This window comes from Sturnus vulgaris, chromosome 10, assembly GCF_052056855.1.
Source record: "Sturnus vulgaris isolate bStuVul1 chromosome 10, bStuVul1.hap1, whole genome shotgun sequence".
In the NCBI taxonomy this organism is placed as follows: Eukaryota; Metazoa; Chordata; class Aves; order Passeriformes; family Sturnidae; genus Sturnus; species Sturnus vulgaris.
In genome coordinates this window covers 21,507,748-21,528,193 of record NC_142252.1, presented here as the reverse complement: position 1 = coordinate 21,528,193, position 20,446 = coordinate 21,507,748, and the positions used below count along the sequence as shown (strand labels likewise).

General features: G+C 40.2%; 1 protein-coding gene across 8 annotated transcripts in view; it reads right to left on the bottom strand.

Annotated features, from left to right (window-relative positions):
• PHC3 (polyhomeotic homolog 3) overlaps positions 1–19,932 on the bottom strand; it is a 29,575-nt gene extending 9,643 nt beyond the window's left edge. The window contains exons 1-15 of one of the 8 annotated variants that reach the window (XR_015805785.1): positions 19,880–19,932; positions 16,970–17,117; positions 16,070–16,228; positions 14,582–14,659; positions 12,910–13,068; positions 12,365–12,463; positions 11,014–11,248; positions 8,690–9,567; positions 7,068–7,218; positions 6,496–6,749; positions 5,636–5,792; positions 4,258–4,372; positions 3,398–3,548; positions 3,088–3,313; positions 2,829–2,929 (exon numbers count right to left, since the gene is read on the bottom strand). Coding sequence is in view for 7 of the 8 variants with exons in the window: in XM_014887076.2 (XP_014742562.1) it covers positions 3,088–3,313; positions 3,398–3,548; positions 4,258–4,372; positions 5,636–5,792; positions 6,496–6,749; positions 7,068–7,218; positions 8,690–9,567; positions 11,014–11,248; positions 12,365–12,463; positions 12,910–13,068; positions 14,582–14,659; positions 16,070–16,228; positions 16,970–17,095 (2,788 nt within the window). In the remaining variant the exon portion in view is untranslated. The remainder of the gene's footprint in view (positions 1–2,828; positions 2,930–3,087; positions 3,314–3,397; positions 3,549–4,257; positions 4,373–5,635; positions 5,793–6,495; positions 6,750–7,067; positions 7,219–8,689; positions 9,568–11,013; positions 11,249–12,364; positions 12,464–12,909; positions 13,069–14,581; positions 14,660–16,069; positions 16,229–16,969; positions 17,118–19,879) is intronic. The other 7 variants (XM_014887076.2, XM_088171047.1, XM_088171048.1 and 4 more) reach the window with 7 other exon arrangements.
• Positions 19,933–20,446: the final 514 nt, after the last annotated feature.

Here is a 20,446-nt window from a genome sequence, read left to right as displayed (position 1 = left end):
AGCCTAATTTCCTGGAATAGATAGCTTAATTTCCTGATGGATTTACAAATGTGTACAAGGCAAATGGAAAGGAAACGTGGAAGGAAGTATCAACGCCCAAACCTGAATTCATTTGAATTATTACCGTGTGAGGGTTGTAATATTCAAGGTTGGAAAAAGCTAACTTTTCACAAAGAATAAAGGACTAATTATTTCTTAATGATTTGCCAAACAGACCTCATGCAACAATTAGCACTGACATGATCACAAAGCTTTTCTTATTAAAGTGCTGACAATAGATAGAAGATCTTTAAGTCAAGTATTGAGTATTTCTGGGAAAGGTATCATAGCATGTCTGATTTGAGACCTGAACATTGTGATTGACCACACCATTTACAAAGAATCTGAGAGATCAGGAGAAGTTCTTACATTTAGGAACAAAATTGGTCCTATTGGAATAGGAAACTGGAAGTTTGTTGTTGCCAGTTTTTTCCTTTAAGCAATTTCCATGCAACTTCTTAAATATTTTTTATCAAATTCATTTTTGGAAAAGCAGAGGATGGATGTTGAAGGCATTGCAGCTCCCTTATCCAAGCACATCTGGGTATATTCTCAAGTACTTTTGCAATTGCTTGTGCAATAACTTGGCCAAAAAAAAAAGGGTGGGAAACGGGTGAAAGGTCATTTATCTTGCAACTGAAGAAAGAAAGGAGAACAATTCTGCTCAGCTTAAGCTGTTCTGTCTCTTCCCCCAGAAGAAGCAGCTAACAGTGCAAGTGTCCTGGACATCAACTTCTCCAAAAGGCTCCAGAGGAACTCAGGAAAAGCCTGACAAGGACACAAGTCCACTTCAACTACAGACTGCAGAAAGCTGTAAATGAAAACAGATGTCCCTAATGTTTATGGAAAAGTGACAAATCACCATCTCCTACAGCACAGCAGATGGTCTGCACAGAGTAGATATATAAGTATGCACCAAGTAGATATATAATATAAAATGCCATATGGAAACTAGCTATATTATTTCCAGCATTAACTAATCTTGGAAGTATATGATAAAATATTTTTTCAAGAGAGTGACTTGAGAATATACCGAAAAGAATGAACCCCAAAATTACCAAAAAGCCCAAATGCAGCAATGTAGCAATAAAATTTCTGGCAGGTTGTGAATATAACTTTATATATCTATTGAACTTTTTTTAAAAAGAAGTATTTGATAAACTAGGCATTCATATGGAGAGGAATGAGTAACTATAATAAATTTTCATTACATACAAATAAATGTAAGTTTGTTTAAAACCAAAGATCTCCTTCTTTATAAAATACAAAAAACGAAACCAGATCCAGCAGCTGATGAAATATTGTAAAAGTAATGGTTTCAAAACAGAAACTACATTTTAAGAATCAAATTTTTGGTTTCATACTTGCAAGTGAATTGTGTTTATGTGGCACTTCAATTATTCTAGCACAGAACTACCATTTATTGAGAGCCCATGATTAGTTATTGAATTAACTAGAGCCTCAAATCCATGAAAACAGCAACTGAAAACAGCAGTGACAGAGCTACACTCCGTAACACAGCTCAAGTACAGAAACAGGAATGATCACATCCCAAACCTAAGGAGCTTTGCTTGTTTCTACAGTCATCACTGCAGGTTCTCAGAAGCAGACAGTGTTACTGAATTGTAATAAACTATCAGAAGAAAGTCAAGGATTGCTTTTACTGATTTTAGACATCTCTTATTCAATTCTTTTCCTGACCTACTAAAAAAGACTGCCTGTCATAATGCATGTGTATGACTTAGGAGTGAAGATATATTCCTTACAGGTTAATGGTTTAATGGGATTTAGAAAAAAATGGTATAACATTCCAGAAAAAGCAGAAAATCAGGAACAAATGTAGCCTGGGTTTTAATGGATAAGTATGGTATGACTGCTACTGTGGAGATCTGTGGACACACACACATTTAGAGAGCTAGGAAATTACAGCTTGAGAATTCTTTCTGAGGCCTGAACTTCTCCTGCCTCTCAGGTCCATTCCCAGATTGATAAATTGACTATGGCTTCAGTTAGGAAGGAAGTCTCCCAAGATGATAATATGGTGAAAAACAGAATGGAATTCATAATAAAGATTAACACCTGGTGTTTTTCCCGTGGGACACATCCTGACATACTGTCCCATGGATGTTTTTCCCAATTGTCCAGTGAGCTACTGTCCTGTCTTAGCTGCATGTAACATGCTTTAAATACGGGCTGTCTGTACAATAAAGTTGCCATTTTTTCCCTAAAGAGGTTCATGTGTGTTGCTCTTCTTGCTCTCTCTCTCTCTCTCTCTCTTTCTAACGCAGTAACCACAGAGATCTGCCTTGTTATCTGTAGGGGTTACAGTGTCTGATCAGATAAAATGGCATCCTTGGGAAAAGGTAGGGACTGAAGCTTTAAAGGTTATGATAGTTAGGAAATGATAAATGTCAAATAACCTGAAGATGACATAAAGGTAACTGAATATTGAGCTAAAGGAAAGGCTTGTGAACAAGGAAAAACCAGATTATTTTTTTCTGAGAACAAACTAAGACTAACAGTATGCAGAGTTTCTAGGCAGAAGATCTGAGCAAAGCTATGCAAAATAAATTTTAACTTTAGAGCAGAAACTTGCTTATTCTTTTTTAATGACTTGTCTCATTACAGGTCTTTCAAACTTTTCAGTTGTATCCAGGGAAGTAACACTGTTCTTGCTTTTTCTGTTGAATAAGCAGCAAGGGAGGAAGGAAGAGAAGAAGGAACAAGTGAGGAGGGAAGAGAAGAAAGCAGCGTAACAGGGAGGAAGTGTGTCTGATCTCTCTACTGACCTCTTGAGAGAAGTCAGACTGAAGGAAGGAACAGCTCTAATCTCCATCAGCTGGGATGCAACAGCAGAAGTGGGACTAGTTCTATCAACATGGGATTTGTGCTGAAGGAACAAGCAAGAGGAAAGAAATCACATTCCAGTCTCTATCACCAGCTAACACTGCTGCTGTTACCACACCACCTCCTCATCACAGTGCTGCTATAAAACAAGGAGCTTCACTGTTAAAATCAACAGAGAACAAGTTATTGCCCACTCCATACCAGGCAGAGAATGTATAAAGGCCCAAACTTCATCGACAGTCCACACTGAGGGGTCAGTTTGCACCACTGGTAACAGGTCGATGCTCTCTGGCATTTTCCGCATCCTCAGCTCCCGAAGCTCCCGCTCCCTCTCGCTCTGCCTCCGCAGGCGCGTGGTCATGGCCGTTGGAACTGCGTCTTCATGAGGAGCCAGATCTTCTTCTGCAGATGGATAAGTAATTGGAAGCTGGAAAACGCAGTAACTACAGTATTAGGCTTTATTTGCAATTCCCAAAGCAGTGCCATAGTGTAAAGCAAATATTTCACAGACCTGTCTAAGAAAATGATCTCGTGACGCCCCCTCAGGGCCGCTCGGCCGACGCCCGCGTCGCCCAAGGCTTTGGCTATCTGACTTCCGATTCCAACGACTGGTCTTGTCTGATGGAAACAGCCCAAATTTCTTAGTGCAACTAAGGCTGTGCCTAAAGAAGTAAGATATATTCAATCATGCACTAGTAGTTTTTTTGGACTGAATTCAATCAAGTAACCATAAAATCACAGTGTTGTAGAAATGCTGCTTAATTACAACAACAGCTGTCACAGAAATACAGGAGAAAGGTATCTCAAAGGCCGTTTAATCAAAACCCTCATCTCGCTGTGGGATCAAGTATATCAAGATTACCCCTGGAAGATATCTGTCCTTCCCATTCTTAAAATTTCTCCATGATAGAAATATTTTGCATTTTATAGCATAGTACAGTTCTGCTCTGAAATGTCCACTAAAAACCTAAAATCACATTGTATTTTCTGGTTCCATTTTCTCTACCTAGCTGATACCTACCCAAGGAGAATATAGGCAAAAAATCCCCTGTTAAGATTAAAGGACTAAATCTCTAAGATTATTTTGCTGGTGATATCCCAAGAATCAAAAATATATATTCCCACTACCTAAATGGAAATGTAGCAGAGATATGAGAAAGGTCATGTCCAGACACTGATGTTAAAAAAGAGCTAAGTGACAACTAGAAATGGGAAACCATTCCCCATTTCTAAAACTTACAGTACTAAACATCAACTTTCCAGTTGTTATAATGGAAGACATTGCATTCAGATGTTGACTGCAAATTCTTACTCTCATAACCAGGGGAGATTAATCCATTAACCAGATAAACAATAACTACATAGAGTTACCTTTTGGCACAGGATGTGGAGCAGAATCTTTTTGACCGCAGAAACTTATTGGGATACCCCATTTTTCCACAAAATTCACACTTCAGAAGATCATTTTCAATTTCATCCAGTCCCTCTAAAGAAGGAATGAGGAATAAAGTCAGTTTTAATAAACAAAATTATGTTCACATCTCTCACCTCAAGCAGGCAAAAGATCTTCAAATATTAAACATGTTCAATTAAATACTTTGATTAACAGACAATTATGCAAAACTAAGCAAGGCATAGATTTCATTCTGTCTGGAAAAGATCTTGAGCAAACTGAACCTTAATGAACCTTCAATTAAGTTATTCAATGAACTTAATCAGCTTTTTGTTGAATTTCAAGCCATCCATGAGCAGATCTGCCCCCAAACATAGCAAGCAATTAAAAAAGAAGGGCTACATTACTCATGAATTGCTTCATAAAGAGTTCATTAAGAAAACCAGGCCTTCTACAGTCTAAATGCAACCTCTCCTGTAATGACATAATAAATTAACCTTTTAAAGTACTTTCTTTGAATAAGCAGCTGCTACAACCAAAGGGACTTGTGAAAGCAAAGAAAACACTGAATCTTGAATATATATAACTTTTAATCTATGAAGAAGATAAGCTGCATGTGTAAAGAAAAGGATTATGGCATCTGCAGATTTACATCTTATTGTTACAGAGTATTTCTCTTTATTGGTGAGGGGAGATGGCCTTTTCCTGCTCTACAAAAAGCACTAATGCAGCAGAGATAGAAATACTGAGAAGGGTATTTGAAGGGTGTTTCTACCACACACACAATCATACCCTGCTTTACTACCAGAAAATCAAATCTCCTCTACTCCTGTGCACATGGATGTGTCTCCATGTTGGATGTTTCCTACTAGCTCATCTAATGAGTAGTTACAAATTCTCTACATAAACCTAACACCAGCAGTCAGGAACAATAACTAACCAGTAACACTATGAGCGTTTGGATAATTCCACAAAACAGACAGTCTAGTGTTAATACTGAAAAGAAAACTGAATTAACATCTAATGAAACAAATTAAGGACAAAGTAACTGCTGCAAAGAGTTTTGATATGGAAGAGGGAATAGAACTATTCTAAGAGAACGAAAGAAAGAGTTGCATTAAGACTAAATTGAAGCACATCACCAAACACAGCTCTGGTGTAATAAGGATAAAAGCCGTGGGAAAGAAAACCCAGGAGTGGCTAAAAAATTCTGAACTTTCAAATCTTAGATGAATTTATAGAAAAACATGTGTTTGCAGAATAACTTGGTTTTTCTGTTAGGCCACAGTTTGATTCCAATTTCATAGGACACAGAACTGGAGAGCGGAAATGATTATTTAAATTAAAACTACAAACCTTCTGCAATCATATCCTCTATCTCTGTGTCTGATGAGTTGTCTGCATGTTTTGTGTTCTGCAAGTCTGATTCAACACACACCACACTCATGATCTGACCCTCCACCAGCAATCTCTTCTCTGCAGGCTGTTCCACCAGCAAAGACGAACGACTGACCTAGTGCAATAAAAGAAAAGCAACGGTGAGTAATTAACATTATTCACAACAAGGAATAATTAAAAACAGTATTTGTGACTTAAGAGTTGTAACTGAGAAGATGATCAGTTTCTACTTCATATCAATGAAGCGTAATTATATTGTGCCAAAGCTCATTTCTCAAACAAATTAAGACTCACTCCTGCTCTGCAGAGCTTGCAATTATATTTAACAAAGGAAGAAACACATTATATCTACAGAAATGAAGGAATGGGAAAATGAGATACGTGTTAAATTAGTAAGGCAGGTTTTTAAATTGTCAGTTTGTGATTTAAAATTTTCAACAGTAATTCTTATCAGACACAGCACTAATTACACCTAGCCCAGTTAAGAGCTTGCCAGTGCTTGAAACAACAAATTGTAACATTTTAGAATTTTAACACAGACTCAGCTCTGAGATTTAAATTAAGGTATCACTTAAATTGAGGGATCTAGGAGGCAGACAAATGTAAAAAAGTTATTCCAAATGGTAGCCTAAACACACTCTCTGTAGTTATCTCCAAATATAGCCTACGACTCACCAATCAGTGAAGAAAAAGTCAAAACCAACATCTGAAACATAATTCAAGATCTAAATACCTACTAGCCACAAATAACATCATGCTTACAAAGAGTTAATTTCAAATATGAGTAGTAAAAAATTCCTAGCAACTTTTAGACTTACAGGGAACGGCTCCAACCCCTCCTGAATCACAAAGCCTTCGATGACGTGGGTCAGGATCTGAGGTTTAACAATAGCCTGTGGAGGTTTATTTTCTAGGCTGGGAATGCTATTGGGCATGGATGTGCTGTTGCTCCTTGTTGTTGCAGCCGGAAGCAAAAGAGGTGGTGGTGGAATAGAGACATGGGAAGGATCAGATGGAGATTTAATTACTGAGGCACTGACTGATGATGTCACTGAAGGCAGTCCCCCATGTTCTGCAAAAAATAAAAAAAAAAACATGTTATGTTTTATCACTTATGTCCAACCATTGGCTCAGAATCTGGAAGTAAGAGGTGATAAATCCCCAAGACTCATCTCTGCACCCATCAACCCCTAACACAGGCTCTTCCCTAGGCTTTATAGATTTCACTTATAAAACCAGATGGTTTATCTCAGACTATTCCACAAACCCCCTCCGCATGCAAACATTTTCCTTTATTCTGTACCTGCTAACTACAAACACAATTGGCCATTAATTACTTACACAAATCACAAAACCAAAAGCTACCTTAGTTTGACATTTTTTTCCTCACCTGACAAAGGATCTTCTGAATTAAGAGCCTCTCCATGGCCCAAGGTTATGGCTGGTGGGGACAAAGTGGGTGGTGTAGGTGTTCTTGCCATGTGGACACAATCTGAGTCCTCGGGCATCTCCCCTTCACACACATTCTCCACTTGGCAAATCTGCATCCAACAAACTATTGCTTTAGAGAGATTTCCATTCTATCTTAACACCTTAAAAGAGTTGCATAAATACAGGTTTAAAAATAAATTACCAGTTCAAATATGTTAATATTTTAATAAAATACTAGTTCCCAAAATGCATACCAAACAATGTAACTCTGAGGACATCACAATATCTATGACAGTAAAATTGAAGTATTTTGTTACAAACAGCAATACATAAAGAAGCACAGTTCTCCAATCAAACAGAGCAGAGGACTTGACTTTTTCAGTATCTTTTGTGTATAGTTTACTGTTATTCTTAATTGCACATACATTTGATGTTATTTATATACATCTGCAAAATGCAAGTTTAATGACACGTCTGCAAATTTTTCTATCTTATACAGTAGTGTAATCAAGCTGAGTATTTCAGAAGAGTACACCAAGACTTAGAGGTGTAACTTAATCAAGCATTAGTGGTTATAAGAGATTTTAAAGTCTTTCCCTCGAAAGTATTGAAATAAATTTACATCAATTCCTGACAGTCAGTTTAGCAGATTAAAATGTATAACACCACCCTGTCAAAAGCAAACCTGGCTCCTACTCTTTTGCCCAATTTTTCCATGAAATACCAGAGTTGAGATTACCCTTTTAAAATAAATTAAAAATGAGCAGCACACCTCCTTCCTTAACGTGTTGACAGCCTCAAAAAAGCCTACAAGAGCTGCTGATTTCTTTTGCTCAACTTAATCTCATTAGCATTTTACCACTAAAACCCTGCAATGCCATCTTAAACATCAGCCATATTTGCATATTGTTTGATTTTCCCGTACTTGATTTTAATCCAGTGATTGAAGGCAAAACCTTCAATTACAAACTGCAGGCATCTGAGACAAACACTGAACCAAATTAAATGGTGGTGACGGGAATTGCCAAAATAGCGTCAAAATTCCCCTATTCTTTTATGAAGAGGGTATTTTTAATGGTAATACAAAAGTAATAATCCAGAAACCTATCATCTTATCTATCATTTATCATCTTAATAACCTGATATGCACTTTCCACCTAGTATAGATTGTTCTCCTAATCAAAATCTAGTTGTATTGAGGTAAAAGTTTACAGTACTCATGTCATATTTACAAAAATTCTTTATGTAAGCATTGCCATATATTTACTTACTTTTTTCAACTTCAAAAACATTGTAACTTCATTAAGAAACAAGATTTTAGATCTTAAATTTACACTTCCACGATTCCTGGTTGATATTCTTGACTAAAGACCCATTACAAAAAGCCAACAAAAGAACCCCAAACCAAAACATGAAATGGAAGAAAAACGTTTATTGTTTTCTTAAAACTCAGTTCTGTCATAAATAGGTTTCTTGTCCTCTGACTAGCACCTGATTTAGGTCCCTCTGAAGTCAATGGGCCAGAGTCACAGCTCTAGAGAAGCCCAAGGAAAGAATAAAGGATGCAATGTTATCACTCACCGCTGGAGTTTCAATCGGAACTGACGGCTGCACCTGCAGATTTACTGCGACCGTCTGTGGCGGTGGAAGAGTTTGAAATGGCAGCTGGACCAAAGCCTCTGCAGCAGGAAGTTCTTCCCCAGAAACCAAAGTGTTTTGAACCAAAACCTGGCCCTGGGACAGAATTTCAGGCTGCACTTGTAAAGACTGCACAGACTGCAGGGGCAGCGGTTGAATCTGGGTTGAGGATGCCGAGAGCTGAGGCGGAGCTGCCAGAGGGATGGGAGCGGATTGCACGGCCGGATACTGCTGGTGTGGCGTGGAGGACACGAGCTGCTGGCCCGGGGAAACCAAGCTGGGCGGTTCCACGGCCCCGATGTGCACGGCGGGCGAGGGCGGGAGCGGCAAGTGCGGCGGGAGGCTGAGCCCCTGCGATGGCCGCACGGGGTTGGCGGCAGCCGCCTGGGGAGCGGCCGGCTCGGGCTGCAGGGCCGCCGGCACCAGCGAGCTGGCCTGGGACTGGATAAGGGCTTGAGGGTGAATAATTATGGTGGGTGACTGACTCGGGGAGTGCGACGGCGGCGGGGACACCACCACGGACTGCTGAGCTGACTGGGATGGGGTAGGAGAGAGCGTGAGAGGCGGAGGATGGATGTGGATAGGGGAGCAGTGGGACTGGACGGTGCTGGGAGCCGGGGGCAGCGCATGGCTGGGGAGGGGCAGGCAGTGTTGGGATGGAGGCGGCTCCTGGCCCGGAGGAGTCTGGAGTGCAATGGGCTGGACTTGCTGCTGCTGCTGCTGCAGGATCAGCTGATGATGGGAAATCTTTGGAGGTGGCGAATGAAGTGGGATCTGCTGATGTTTTACTAGAGAATGAGGTTGCAATGGAGAATATGAAGCTGTGAAGGAAGAGAAAAAAAGTGACAATTAGTATTTACTTCTTCAAGTCCTGAAAATATTATAAAATACAAATACCTCAAAAATGCTCACTTTAAAGATCAGCACTTTTTTTTTTTAACACTGCCAGTATTTGTTTAAAAATATCTTCTTTGACAGCACACAGAACACAACAACAATTTATTAGGGGAGTGTTTCAATTTCCAAAGCAAAATGCAGCAATGAATAAATAAATATAGTCATACTTTTTACATGTATGTACTTTCTATAAAGAAGTATCTAAACTTTTTTTTTTTTGCTTTAGGTTTAAGATTATTGTTGAATCAGCCTTATTTAAGAATTTCACACAACTTCAAATGTATTTAACCTTTGCTTTGAAGCAGACTGGAAGAGAAATGATAAGCACAACAGGATTTGCTGATAACTGTTAAGTTAAACTTTAGATAATACTATGTTAAGAAACTAAATAAAACTCCAAGAGTTTAGTATAAATTTAAACCATTGAAAGCATTTGCCTGAACTTGAACACAGCAACTGAGAGGCACAATCCTAAAAATAGTGCAGCTTCCAGAGAAATCACATCACCTTTAAGTGAACCAGTGACTCACCAGTTATTTCTTACAGCACACACACGTGTTTTCCTCCACATGCAAACCTCTTCTTGCTTTGTCCTGTCCACTTGAGAAACAGCTCATTTATGTAGGTTTTTTATTTGTTCTGCTACTAAGGGTGGGTTTTCTCTTACCAATGAGAGTTCTGAGAGCCTTAGGGCTCAATACATCCAGCATGTCTGCCTCCAAGCCCCACTCTTTCTCTAAAAGCTGTCATTAAGCCAAGCTACATTCCACAGAATTCAGACCAACTGTCTAGACTACCGTCACTTTTTCAAAATAAGAAAGCTAAGATGCAAATATGCTGCATGCAGTGTAAGTGCCTCTCTAACCAAGTGCAGGCTATTTGGATTTATCTCAGGACAAAATACTAAAATTCTGAGCATTGTTACCTATGGGTTTATAAAAATACTTGCTATAAGAACATTCTCATGACACAGACAATACAGAAAAAAAGAAATAAACCACCAATACAATGGATTTAGACGGAAGCAAGAAGCTTGAGGTGGTTTCAGCCCATATTTTGCTGCCCAGAAATGGGATGACATGTCCTGACAACAAACATACAGAGACACCAGGAATGAGAATCATGTTTGTGCTGTGACTAAACAGGGTATTGCAGTTCCTATATTGTGCTTGTGTTGTGATTTAAGAACATTCCTGCCTCTGCTTAATCAAAATCCTGTGCAACATCCAATACCAACAAATAAGTGAATTTACTAATAAAATATGAACTCTGTTCATGTGGAATATCTATAATAATTTGGTCAGAGAGCACTGCACTCTGGCAGAACTGTGACATACAAATTAGTTTCTGTAGCTCCACATTCACCCCACCTGGTGTAATCAAGTGGTGTATGCTGGATGTCCGTGTGACCGGCGTGCTCCGACACTCTGGAGCGGGGCTCTCGCCTTTCCTATTGCTCTCTGAGGGATCTGCCTGGCTGCCCTTGGAGCTGCTGACAGCTTTGCTGGGGCACAGGGACTGACTTTGACTGCTGCTCTTTGGTGGGCCATTCTGGGAACTTGACAACACACCCAGCTTCTGACTGCGCAACGTCAAGTTCTGAACCTGGGAAATGAGCAAAACATGAAAAGACCCAAACATTATAAAGAGCTATGATAACTATCAGGCAAAAACAGCAAAAAAACCCCCATTTTGTAATGCTTCTCATCCCATGTGATAACAAGAAGCTAAAAATCTGCATATCAAAGTATCTTTAAAGCCTTAAAATTTAGAGAACGATAGGGATCTTTATTTCAGTGATAAATACAGAAGTCTTTTTTCCCTTACTGGATTTTTAAAATAAATGGAAATTATTAATTTGAATTAAAACTTTCATTTTTCTCTTTTATTGCACCTTCCAAGTAAGTGACACAAGGCATCTTAAGCAAACTTTTATATTTACAGACACTGCAGAAGTGCAGTGGTCTGTGAGTGAGCTTCCAGACATCAACATAAACCAGAGCCTCAGGGTGGTCAGTGGAACCAGAGTCTTCTCTGCTATCTGTGTGTTAACAAAACTGAGACCTTTGGTTCTATATTAACCTCTAAATTAACCAATATTAACCTCCCTTCTCATCATGACACCTCCAATGTCACAGGAAACAAAAGGTTTGCTTTCTGAAATGTAAATCAGTCAGGGATAATTTTCACTGAAGTCTGTTATACCGCAGCCAGATTTTGTATATAATGATCCCAGATCTCCAATCCTACGTGCTGAGCTAAAGCTTCATTTTCAAGGATAATGCCTACCCTTGTAGCACTAATTTACATCATCTTTTACATGAAAAAGAGGACTAATTATTATCACCATTCCCTATGTTGATTACATAATCCTTTCCTCGCTCAACAGTTAGTACCTGTGTAATGAACAGCCAGTTTACATTTCACTTCTCACTGTGTGTCACCATAGGGCACATTTAAACCCAAGACAACAGTGCTCGCTTCCTCCCTGGCATGCAGGAGGCATTTACTGCCATCCTGCCCCAGCAAGGACAAATCCTTCAGCACACCTCCTCAGGTAAGGTGACTCAGCTGGAGTTTGGCAGAGCCACCCCAGCAGCTCATCTGCTTTCTGGTCTGGGGTGAAAGTAGAGCAAGAAAAACTAAAGCGCAACATTTCCTTACTTTTCAGTTTTGTCCCACTCGACGGAGCAGACCTTTAGTAAGTTTACACAAGCTCACCTGAGTAGCTGCAGACTGACAGGAAGATGAGGAGGATGAGGAGACAACAGGAATGTCAGACTGGACAGCAGCCACAGTGGTCGCAGGAGTGAAAATAAGCTGGTAAGAAAAAAATGCAGTAACAGACTGAAATTTTTAAAACCTGTGAAAGAAATGTAGTATCTTAAAGAGATACATAACTTACACTTACTGATGTACAGCTTCTAAGATTTACTTTTTTACTTTTAGATTAATTTATTTAAAGAACTATTTATCATAGTAATTTTAGTAAATAAAGGAAATAATAAAGAATAGAAACAAAGAAAACAAAAGAGAATAATGTAAACCAAATATAATAACATATTTGTTCTGCATACTGAGAAAAATCTTTGAGATAAATAAACACATGAACTTTCATACAAACACTTAAGAGGACTTACCTTCAATACAGCAAATTAGTGAAAAAAAAGAGCAGCCCAATATTTACTATATTCAAGAAAGAGAGCTCAGATCTTCCAATAAGGACAGCAAAGCCAAAGTTTGCAAGGACTGTAATCAAAACTTACCATCTGAGCTCGCAGATACATTTGAGCCTGGCTTGCACTCAGGGTGGGAGAGGTGCTGCCCAGCAACATCGTCTGTTGGGTGATGCTGCTGCTGGTGGTGTTGGAGGTCTGAGAACGGCTTATTATCTGTGCAGGTGTAGGAGAGGTGGAGAGGTTAATCTAAGGAAACAAAAATATTGCTTCTGTCATGGAAATTCCATCACCCTAGAGTCTAAAGCCAGAAAGCCCTTGACAAAAATGGCAGGGGCAGTTGGAATCTCTGAACTGTGAAGATACCAAAAATATATTGAGCCAATCATCACAAAATTGGATTCTGGCAAGATTGTACGTTTTTATTCTTAAACTGCAAGCAACCACTTTGCAATAAATAATAATAAGCAGTTACAAGTATAAACAACGATATGAAGTCTGAAAAATATGCCTCACAGAAATACACATTTACTGAGTATGTAGAATGAGATTTCAATATTTTAAGAATAACACCTGAACTTTAATAAAGATCTTTAAATGTTTATATTAACTGCCTGGACTGGGATCTTCTATTATCAACCTGATCAGGACACCTCTTTGTGCCACCACTTATGGACTTTCAATCTTCATTTCACATAGGCACGCTGAATAATGACTGAAGACTAAAACTTTCTCCAGTTTCATATTAAATGCTCCTCAAGAACCACTCTTTAGCATCTTCTTTAAAAAGGAAGCTGTTTTGTCTTTGCTTTTTCTTTTTTTCTCTAACCAGTCTAACAGAGTTAAGTGCCCAGCTCTTTTTCATCACTTACTTAAAAGATTTCCTTGAAAAACTCCAGTCCAATTATTTTGTTAGTTTAACATCAGACATCTTAATAGACTTTCCCTCCAAAATTTAATGAATAAATGGTTTTACTTCTAATAGCTGTAAGCCAAGCCAAGCTATGAGAGCTTAAAAAAATACACAGTTAAATCACTGAAGCTATGCACTGGACTCATGAAGAGCTTGAGGGTGTGATTAATAAGCAGGATGTCTGTAGGACTAACAAATCCTACTTCAGACAACTCTAAAACTGTACAGAAGATACTGTGCATGTCTGACAATGGCACTTAAAGAAATACAGCATGAACTGAACACAGAGCCGCTCACAACTGAAACCTGAGCACATGCCTAGAATATGGGAAGTGAAACTGCAAAAATGATGAATGATAAAAGATGATAACCAATAAATAATGAATGCTATAAACATTTAATCAGTTTCTTAGATATACGTGAGCATTGACTTGGATTCTTTAGATTTAGTGCTATTTAATCCCTGATACACAGTTATGATTTCCACCTACAGTAGTGCCCTGCATTAAGAAACTAATGTAGAAAATCCAATAAAAAATCATGTGAAAGATGAGAGCTCAGGGAGTGATTTCTGCAGGAGTTTGAACAGCCACTGGTGCTTGTGGAGTGAGCAGCTGCCCCTCAGAGCACCAAGAGGGGTTCTGGGACTGGGGAAGCCAACACTGGCCACCAATAATCACACAGAGCACCCAGCACTTACTACAGAGTCATTATACTCCTGTTCATTGCAACTGTAGTATTAATTTCAATATAAACTGAAATGCTATTAATATTTTCTATTTTTCTCTGTAGCCATACAACAACCAAGCAGGGTTGGGAATGGAGGGAGGGCTTGGTGCAGTTACGTACCGAGGTCTGCGACATGCTTGACTGCTGAGTGACACTCCCAGTGGGGGAAGTACATTGCCTCCCACCTGACAGGCTTGCCTAAATAGCAAGAATATTTGTCAAATAGTGAAATCAGAAAGTGCTTAAGTGATGTTCATTTTATTGCATAAACCATCAGAAACAGCCCTCTCTACCTTCACCTTTGTCTGAGTTAACAGTGAGATGCTTTACTCAGTGGAAATAGTTTTCAGCAAAGTGCACTCTGCACTATGGAATGGTACATGCAAGGTGCTAAATTCCTTGGAGTCCTACCAAATTTCAGGCATCTAATTCTTTCAGATCAAGACTTGAAGAAAAATGATCAGAGGCAAAGTCTGCCAAACTGCTAATGATGGAGCTAAGTGACCACCTCACTACCTGTGGTGCTCAGAACTTAAAATGAGGTATCATAAAAAACCTGTCATTATTAAAACTCACATCATAATTTTGTTGTGATTAGAATCTTCTAAAAATAAACTCTATAAATGCTGTAAAGAACAGCCTCATATTCTGGAATGGTAACTTATGTATGCATATCTAGTGTCTATCACAGGATACTATTCCAGCCCTTCAGATGAATAACAGGGACAGTGATTTAGGTTTCTGTATGAAAAGAATGAGAACTTCTCAGCCTTTTCCAACCTGATTTTCTTTGCTCTGTCTCAGTAACTGTATATCCACATAGAAATCCATCACAACAACAACAAAAAAACCCCAAATCAACATATTACAATAATCTAATGAAAAAGGTATAGAAGAAAAAGCCAGGAGCAAAAATGAGTCAGTCCAGTTCTGAGACCAAACAGACATATCCCTGAGGTCTTTAACTCCATTTCACATTTTTCTGTGTAAAATCATTAACAACAACTTCTCTCTGCAAGATCAAATTCTCAATCCAAGTCCAACTGAGGTCAAAGGAAATCTTGCCACTGCTTTAATTCAAAACGGGTCTCCTCCAGTGATCACTGATGTTAAAAGCTGTGTTTCAGATATGAAATGTCATTTACCTCCTGCATTTTCACACTCAGGGTTAAAATTTAATTTTGCCATTACTCATAATGCAGCCAGATGTGAGGCAAAACACACTAAGATGCCAGATGTTCATTATTTTTTATTTCACTAAGATACAATGCCATTCATTGCTTCCCCCACCAACTTTTAGAGAAAATCACGGGATGAGGATTGAAGTAGTCTATTTTTAATATTTATTTTATTACTTTTATTTTGATGATTTACATGATGCATTAGAATGTATGCAATAAAGCATGGAATGGTTGCCTACTGGAGCATCTATACCACTGGACAAAATCCTCCGAACAGTTTGGAGGATGATAACAGTATCATTAAAATATAACAGTGAATTATCACAAGGCATTAAGCTCAGGCACTTAAGCTGTTATTATATTTTACAATGACTGTAGCCCTGCTCTAGATAATACACAATTCCTTTTCGGCAATCTTCACTCTCACCTGTGGAACAGTTGCCAGACTCTGAAATTGGGTACTGCTTAAGTGCTGCTGCTGCAGAGCAGCAGTCTGCAGCATCAGATGCTGCTGTTGGGCTGCATACATCTGCTGGAGGTACTGAGCAGCTGAGCTAGGAGGACGATGCAAGGCCTGCTGAATAACCTGTGATGAATCAGTAGGTAATTAATTACAATAGCAAAGTACTCACCATGGTGACATGATGTTGAAGTTTACCCTTACAAGGAAATAAAACCAAATAAATGTTTCACACCAATTATGTAATACTGAACTTGCTCCCTCACTGTTCTTGACCAAGTCACAGAGTACTGTCAGCATCAATATATTCACATTCCCAAGGACAGCCTGACAATACAGCATCATCCCCAACACTTCATCTCAGCCTTTCAGCTGCCTGTCAACACATTCTACATCATGTTCTGCTTTTTGACAGATCAGTGTGTGAGAAACCCAATTATCAAACACAACAGAATGGACTGTACAGAGTTCAAGGAGACCTAATTTCAACAACAGCAAGAGTGCTGGATCCCAAGTAGCACTTACACCCACTCAAATACCTTGGATCCCTCTAGTCAACACTGCTCAAACAAACAGCTTTATTTTGCAAAGGTTTATGTTAATAAACTGCACCCTCAGCAAATGGTGAACAGACCAAACTTTCTACCATAGCATTTCCCCTTTCCTTAGTTAGGAGACCAGCCTACCCTGAACTATCCTTACATAGTCTGAGACCCTCTAGTAAACACCTCCTAAAAACCAGCCAGCCAGCTATTGAGAAAGACAACAGCAATTAAGAATGAAATGTTAATTCTGTGTAAAGCACTGCACAATGCCTGTGTTTAGAGCTCTGTACAGGACAGGGAGGAAGCCCCCAGAGCCCAGTACCTGGACAGCATGTCTGTCAGAGCCGCTGTAGACGGAGATCTGCGGCAGCGGCGTGCGGGAGGTGGAGGTGGTGGTGACAGTCGTGGTGGATGCAGAACATGTTGTTGTGTTGGGTTCATTCTCCATAGCTGTGCAGCGTTCGTCCAGCCTGGCAGGAGTGACACAGAAGTGGTTCAAAAGCAATGCCAGAACATGCTGATTTTAATGCAAAAAAAAACCAAAAACGTTTTGCTGAGACAGAAAAAGGGACAATTTTCAAAAGGTAAGTTTCACAGAATCACGGAATGGTTTCGGTTGGAGGGACCTTAAAGATCATCTCATCCCACTCCCTCTCATGGCAAGGTCACCTTTCAATACACCAGGTTGCTTCAAGCCTCATCCAACGTGGCCCTGAACACTTGCAGAGATGGAGCAGCCACAACCTTTGTGGGTAACCTGTGCCAGGGCCTCACCAACCCCATAGTAAAGTATTTATTTTCATATCTAATCTTAGTTTATAGCATTTGCTATTACTTGATACACTCTCTTGAGAGATCTAGTTATAATTTTTTAAGATACATCAAAAGTAGCAATAAAGAACCAATTTAGGAATACATCCAAAATTTCCAGCCAACGACACAGGACCAGTACCACCCTCCTCACCCCCACAGCCCAGCACTGAAAATGCTGGCTGACCCTGGACGCTGAGCAAAACCTGCAAAAATCACCAGTGAAATGCTCTGTTTGGAGAGAGAGAGAAAGGATAGAGGAAAAAAATCCTTCTAATAGCAATACCACACACAATATAGCAGGAACCAAGGAAGAAACTACCTATTTAAGCACCTCAAATGATCCTCCACAGTCTTATGAGACTTCCCTCTGCTGCAGAGCACAAAATGTCATCTATATAACTGAAATGAATCACAAATCTCAATATATGTTATGGGGGTGTTTACTGCAGTTTCCTTTTCAGTCTTTGTATTATGATTAACAGGAAATCACATAGTAGCTGTTTATTGCTTTCCAAAGGATGCCAAAAAAAGGGAGGGTTGAGAAGATGTGTTTCCTTCTTACCATAAAGAGGGGCTCAGAGAAATCATCAGAGTGAGCTGCAATGTACTAGAAAAAAAGCAGCTTTGCCAAGTTCCTAACAAATCGCCCATTGGATGCTGCATCAAACGGGAATATAATCAGGAGTTTCAACTCACACAGCTGGAAGCAGAACAGGACACTGCGAGGCTGCCACCCTCACCTCCCAAAACACGACTACTCTGCAAGCAGAGGGATGCACATGATGCTGCAGCTCCTGAGCACCTGCAACAACTAAACTGTAACACACACAGAGTCACCTAAAGACCTCTTGCCTACCCTTGTACTGGATACTTGCCATCAAAGAAAATTCGTGGCGATCAAGGATGCTTTAAAAGCAGAGATTCCTGCCATTAGAACTGAAGAAAAAATATGATTTGTTGTTAAAAATGGAGGTCTGTTGTGCATTACTGATGCCACTTGTACATCAGGGCACAAGTTAACACACAGGGGTTCCCTCTCCAACTGCAATGATCCCAGCATAATTTCTAAAACCACTTTACATTAATTTCACATAACGAAAAGTATCTTAAAAAAATCCTGCAGTCCAGTCCTCCAGTGGACATTAAAAGCACCTCAAAATATTTACACCGGCAACTTGTTTAGCTAGTTTTTGCAGAGTTATGCAACCAGTTAAATTAGCTTAAAACAATATTGGACGTCTAATTTCCTTCGTTCTCGGCCACGGTTTTGGTGTGTTTTAAGCAAGATGTGCAACATATTCCACTTAGTAACTATTCCATCACAAGTTTACTTCATGAGACTGTTAATCCTGCTGCTCAAAATTACTTAAAAAACAATATTATCATTGCTCAGGTTGTTCTCACAAAAGATGTACAATGAAAAAAAGGATGTACAGTAAGGAGCTCCTGAATTTTAGCTCAGCATCTCCATCTCTCCTCTGACACCTCACCTCACACAGGAATTAGACGCTAACTTGTAAGAAAATTAATTTTGTTTAATGATGAAGACCTTGCAATGATGTTCCCTGAGCAACTTTAACTCAAAACAATCTCTGTAACGCAGTTTTAAAAAACACAAATGTGAAACAACCACTACGCTTTTAAGTGAGCCCGAAATACAAAGCACAACAGAAAACTACATTGAAAATATGTATTTATTCAAGCAGTAACAGTACAAGACGCCACATAACTTCAAGTTACATTGTGCATAAGATGAATTTTCCAAAGTTTTCTTTCTTTATATTTTTCTTGGTCAAAGCAACAACCTGAAGTAAAAAAATACCCGCTATTCTATACCAATTAACAAACTACCCTCACAGTGGACACATTAACGTCATTATTCATGTTTTGGAAAGTTTTGGCAAATGCCATGGTAATAATAAATCCTGCTGACAACCCACAACCATCGGTAACCACATGGTTTATTTTTTTTTTTTCAATTCACAACCTCTCCCTGCAACTCCAAGGGGACAAACCACAAAAAACCCAAACTAAATAAACATTTCCTCCAAGCCTAACCCCTACAGGCATTCCGGTATTTGACAGAGGGCTCCGAAATAATAATAAAATGATAATAATAACGAAGGTACGCTCTGTGGGAATACACCCCACAACATGCGGAGTACCGGCACCGCGCTGAGCGACCCCGGTGCCCCCTCACCGGCCGCCCCCCACCCAGGCCAGGCTGACCCACCCTGAGCCCCCGCATCGCCCAGCCCGGCCCCGCCACCGCCCCCTCAGGAGACCAAAGGCAGGCGGGCTGGAGGGGCCGGCCCGGCGCCGGGGCGCGGTCAGGGCGCGGGTTCCCCGCCCCCGCGGCCCGGCCGGGGCCCCGCGGCTGCCGCTGCCCGCGCTCCGCGCGCCCCGCCGGGACACTCGCCTGGGACGCGCCGCTCAAGGCGCCGCCGCCGCCGCCATTTTCTCGCCTCCCTCACGGGGGAGGTGCCGCGCGCGCGCGGGGCACGGGTGCCGCCGCGCACGTGACGGGGCCCGCCGCCATGTTGGCGGCGCCCGTGAGGGGCAGGGGCTGAGGGCGAGCGGCGGCGGGGCTGGGGGATTGAAATATGCGGTATTTTCAGCTCAAATAACCTATTGACTTCTATGTGTAACAAAACAGCGAGCCTCTTTTAAGTGCCTCCTACATTTAGCAGCTGTTGCTCAGATACTGTCAGCAGTGCATCCATCCTATCTTAGTGTGAGAGTCCCACCTTTACTTTCTGAGGTTCTGCTTGCTTCCTTCCACCCTTCCCCACTCTCCAGCTCAAAGCACTGTGCGCATATGAGTTATAGTAATTACCTCTGGTCTCCCTTGCACCTACAAATCTTTGTACTATAAGTACAGGAAGCCTGTATTTGGATAATTATGGGAGGAGCCTTCAGGCTAAATCCTTTGTGACTCCCACGCCTGACAGAGTTCAAGAAATGTCTGGACAATACACGCAGGAAC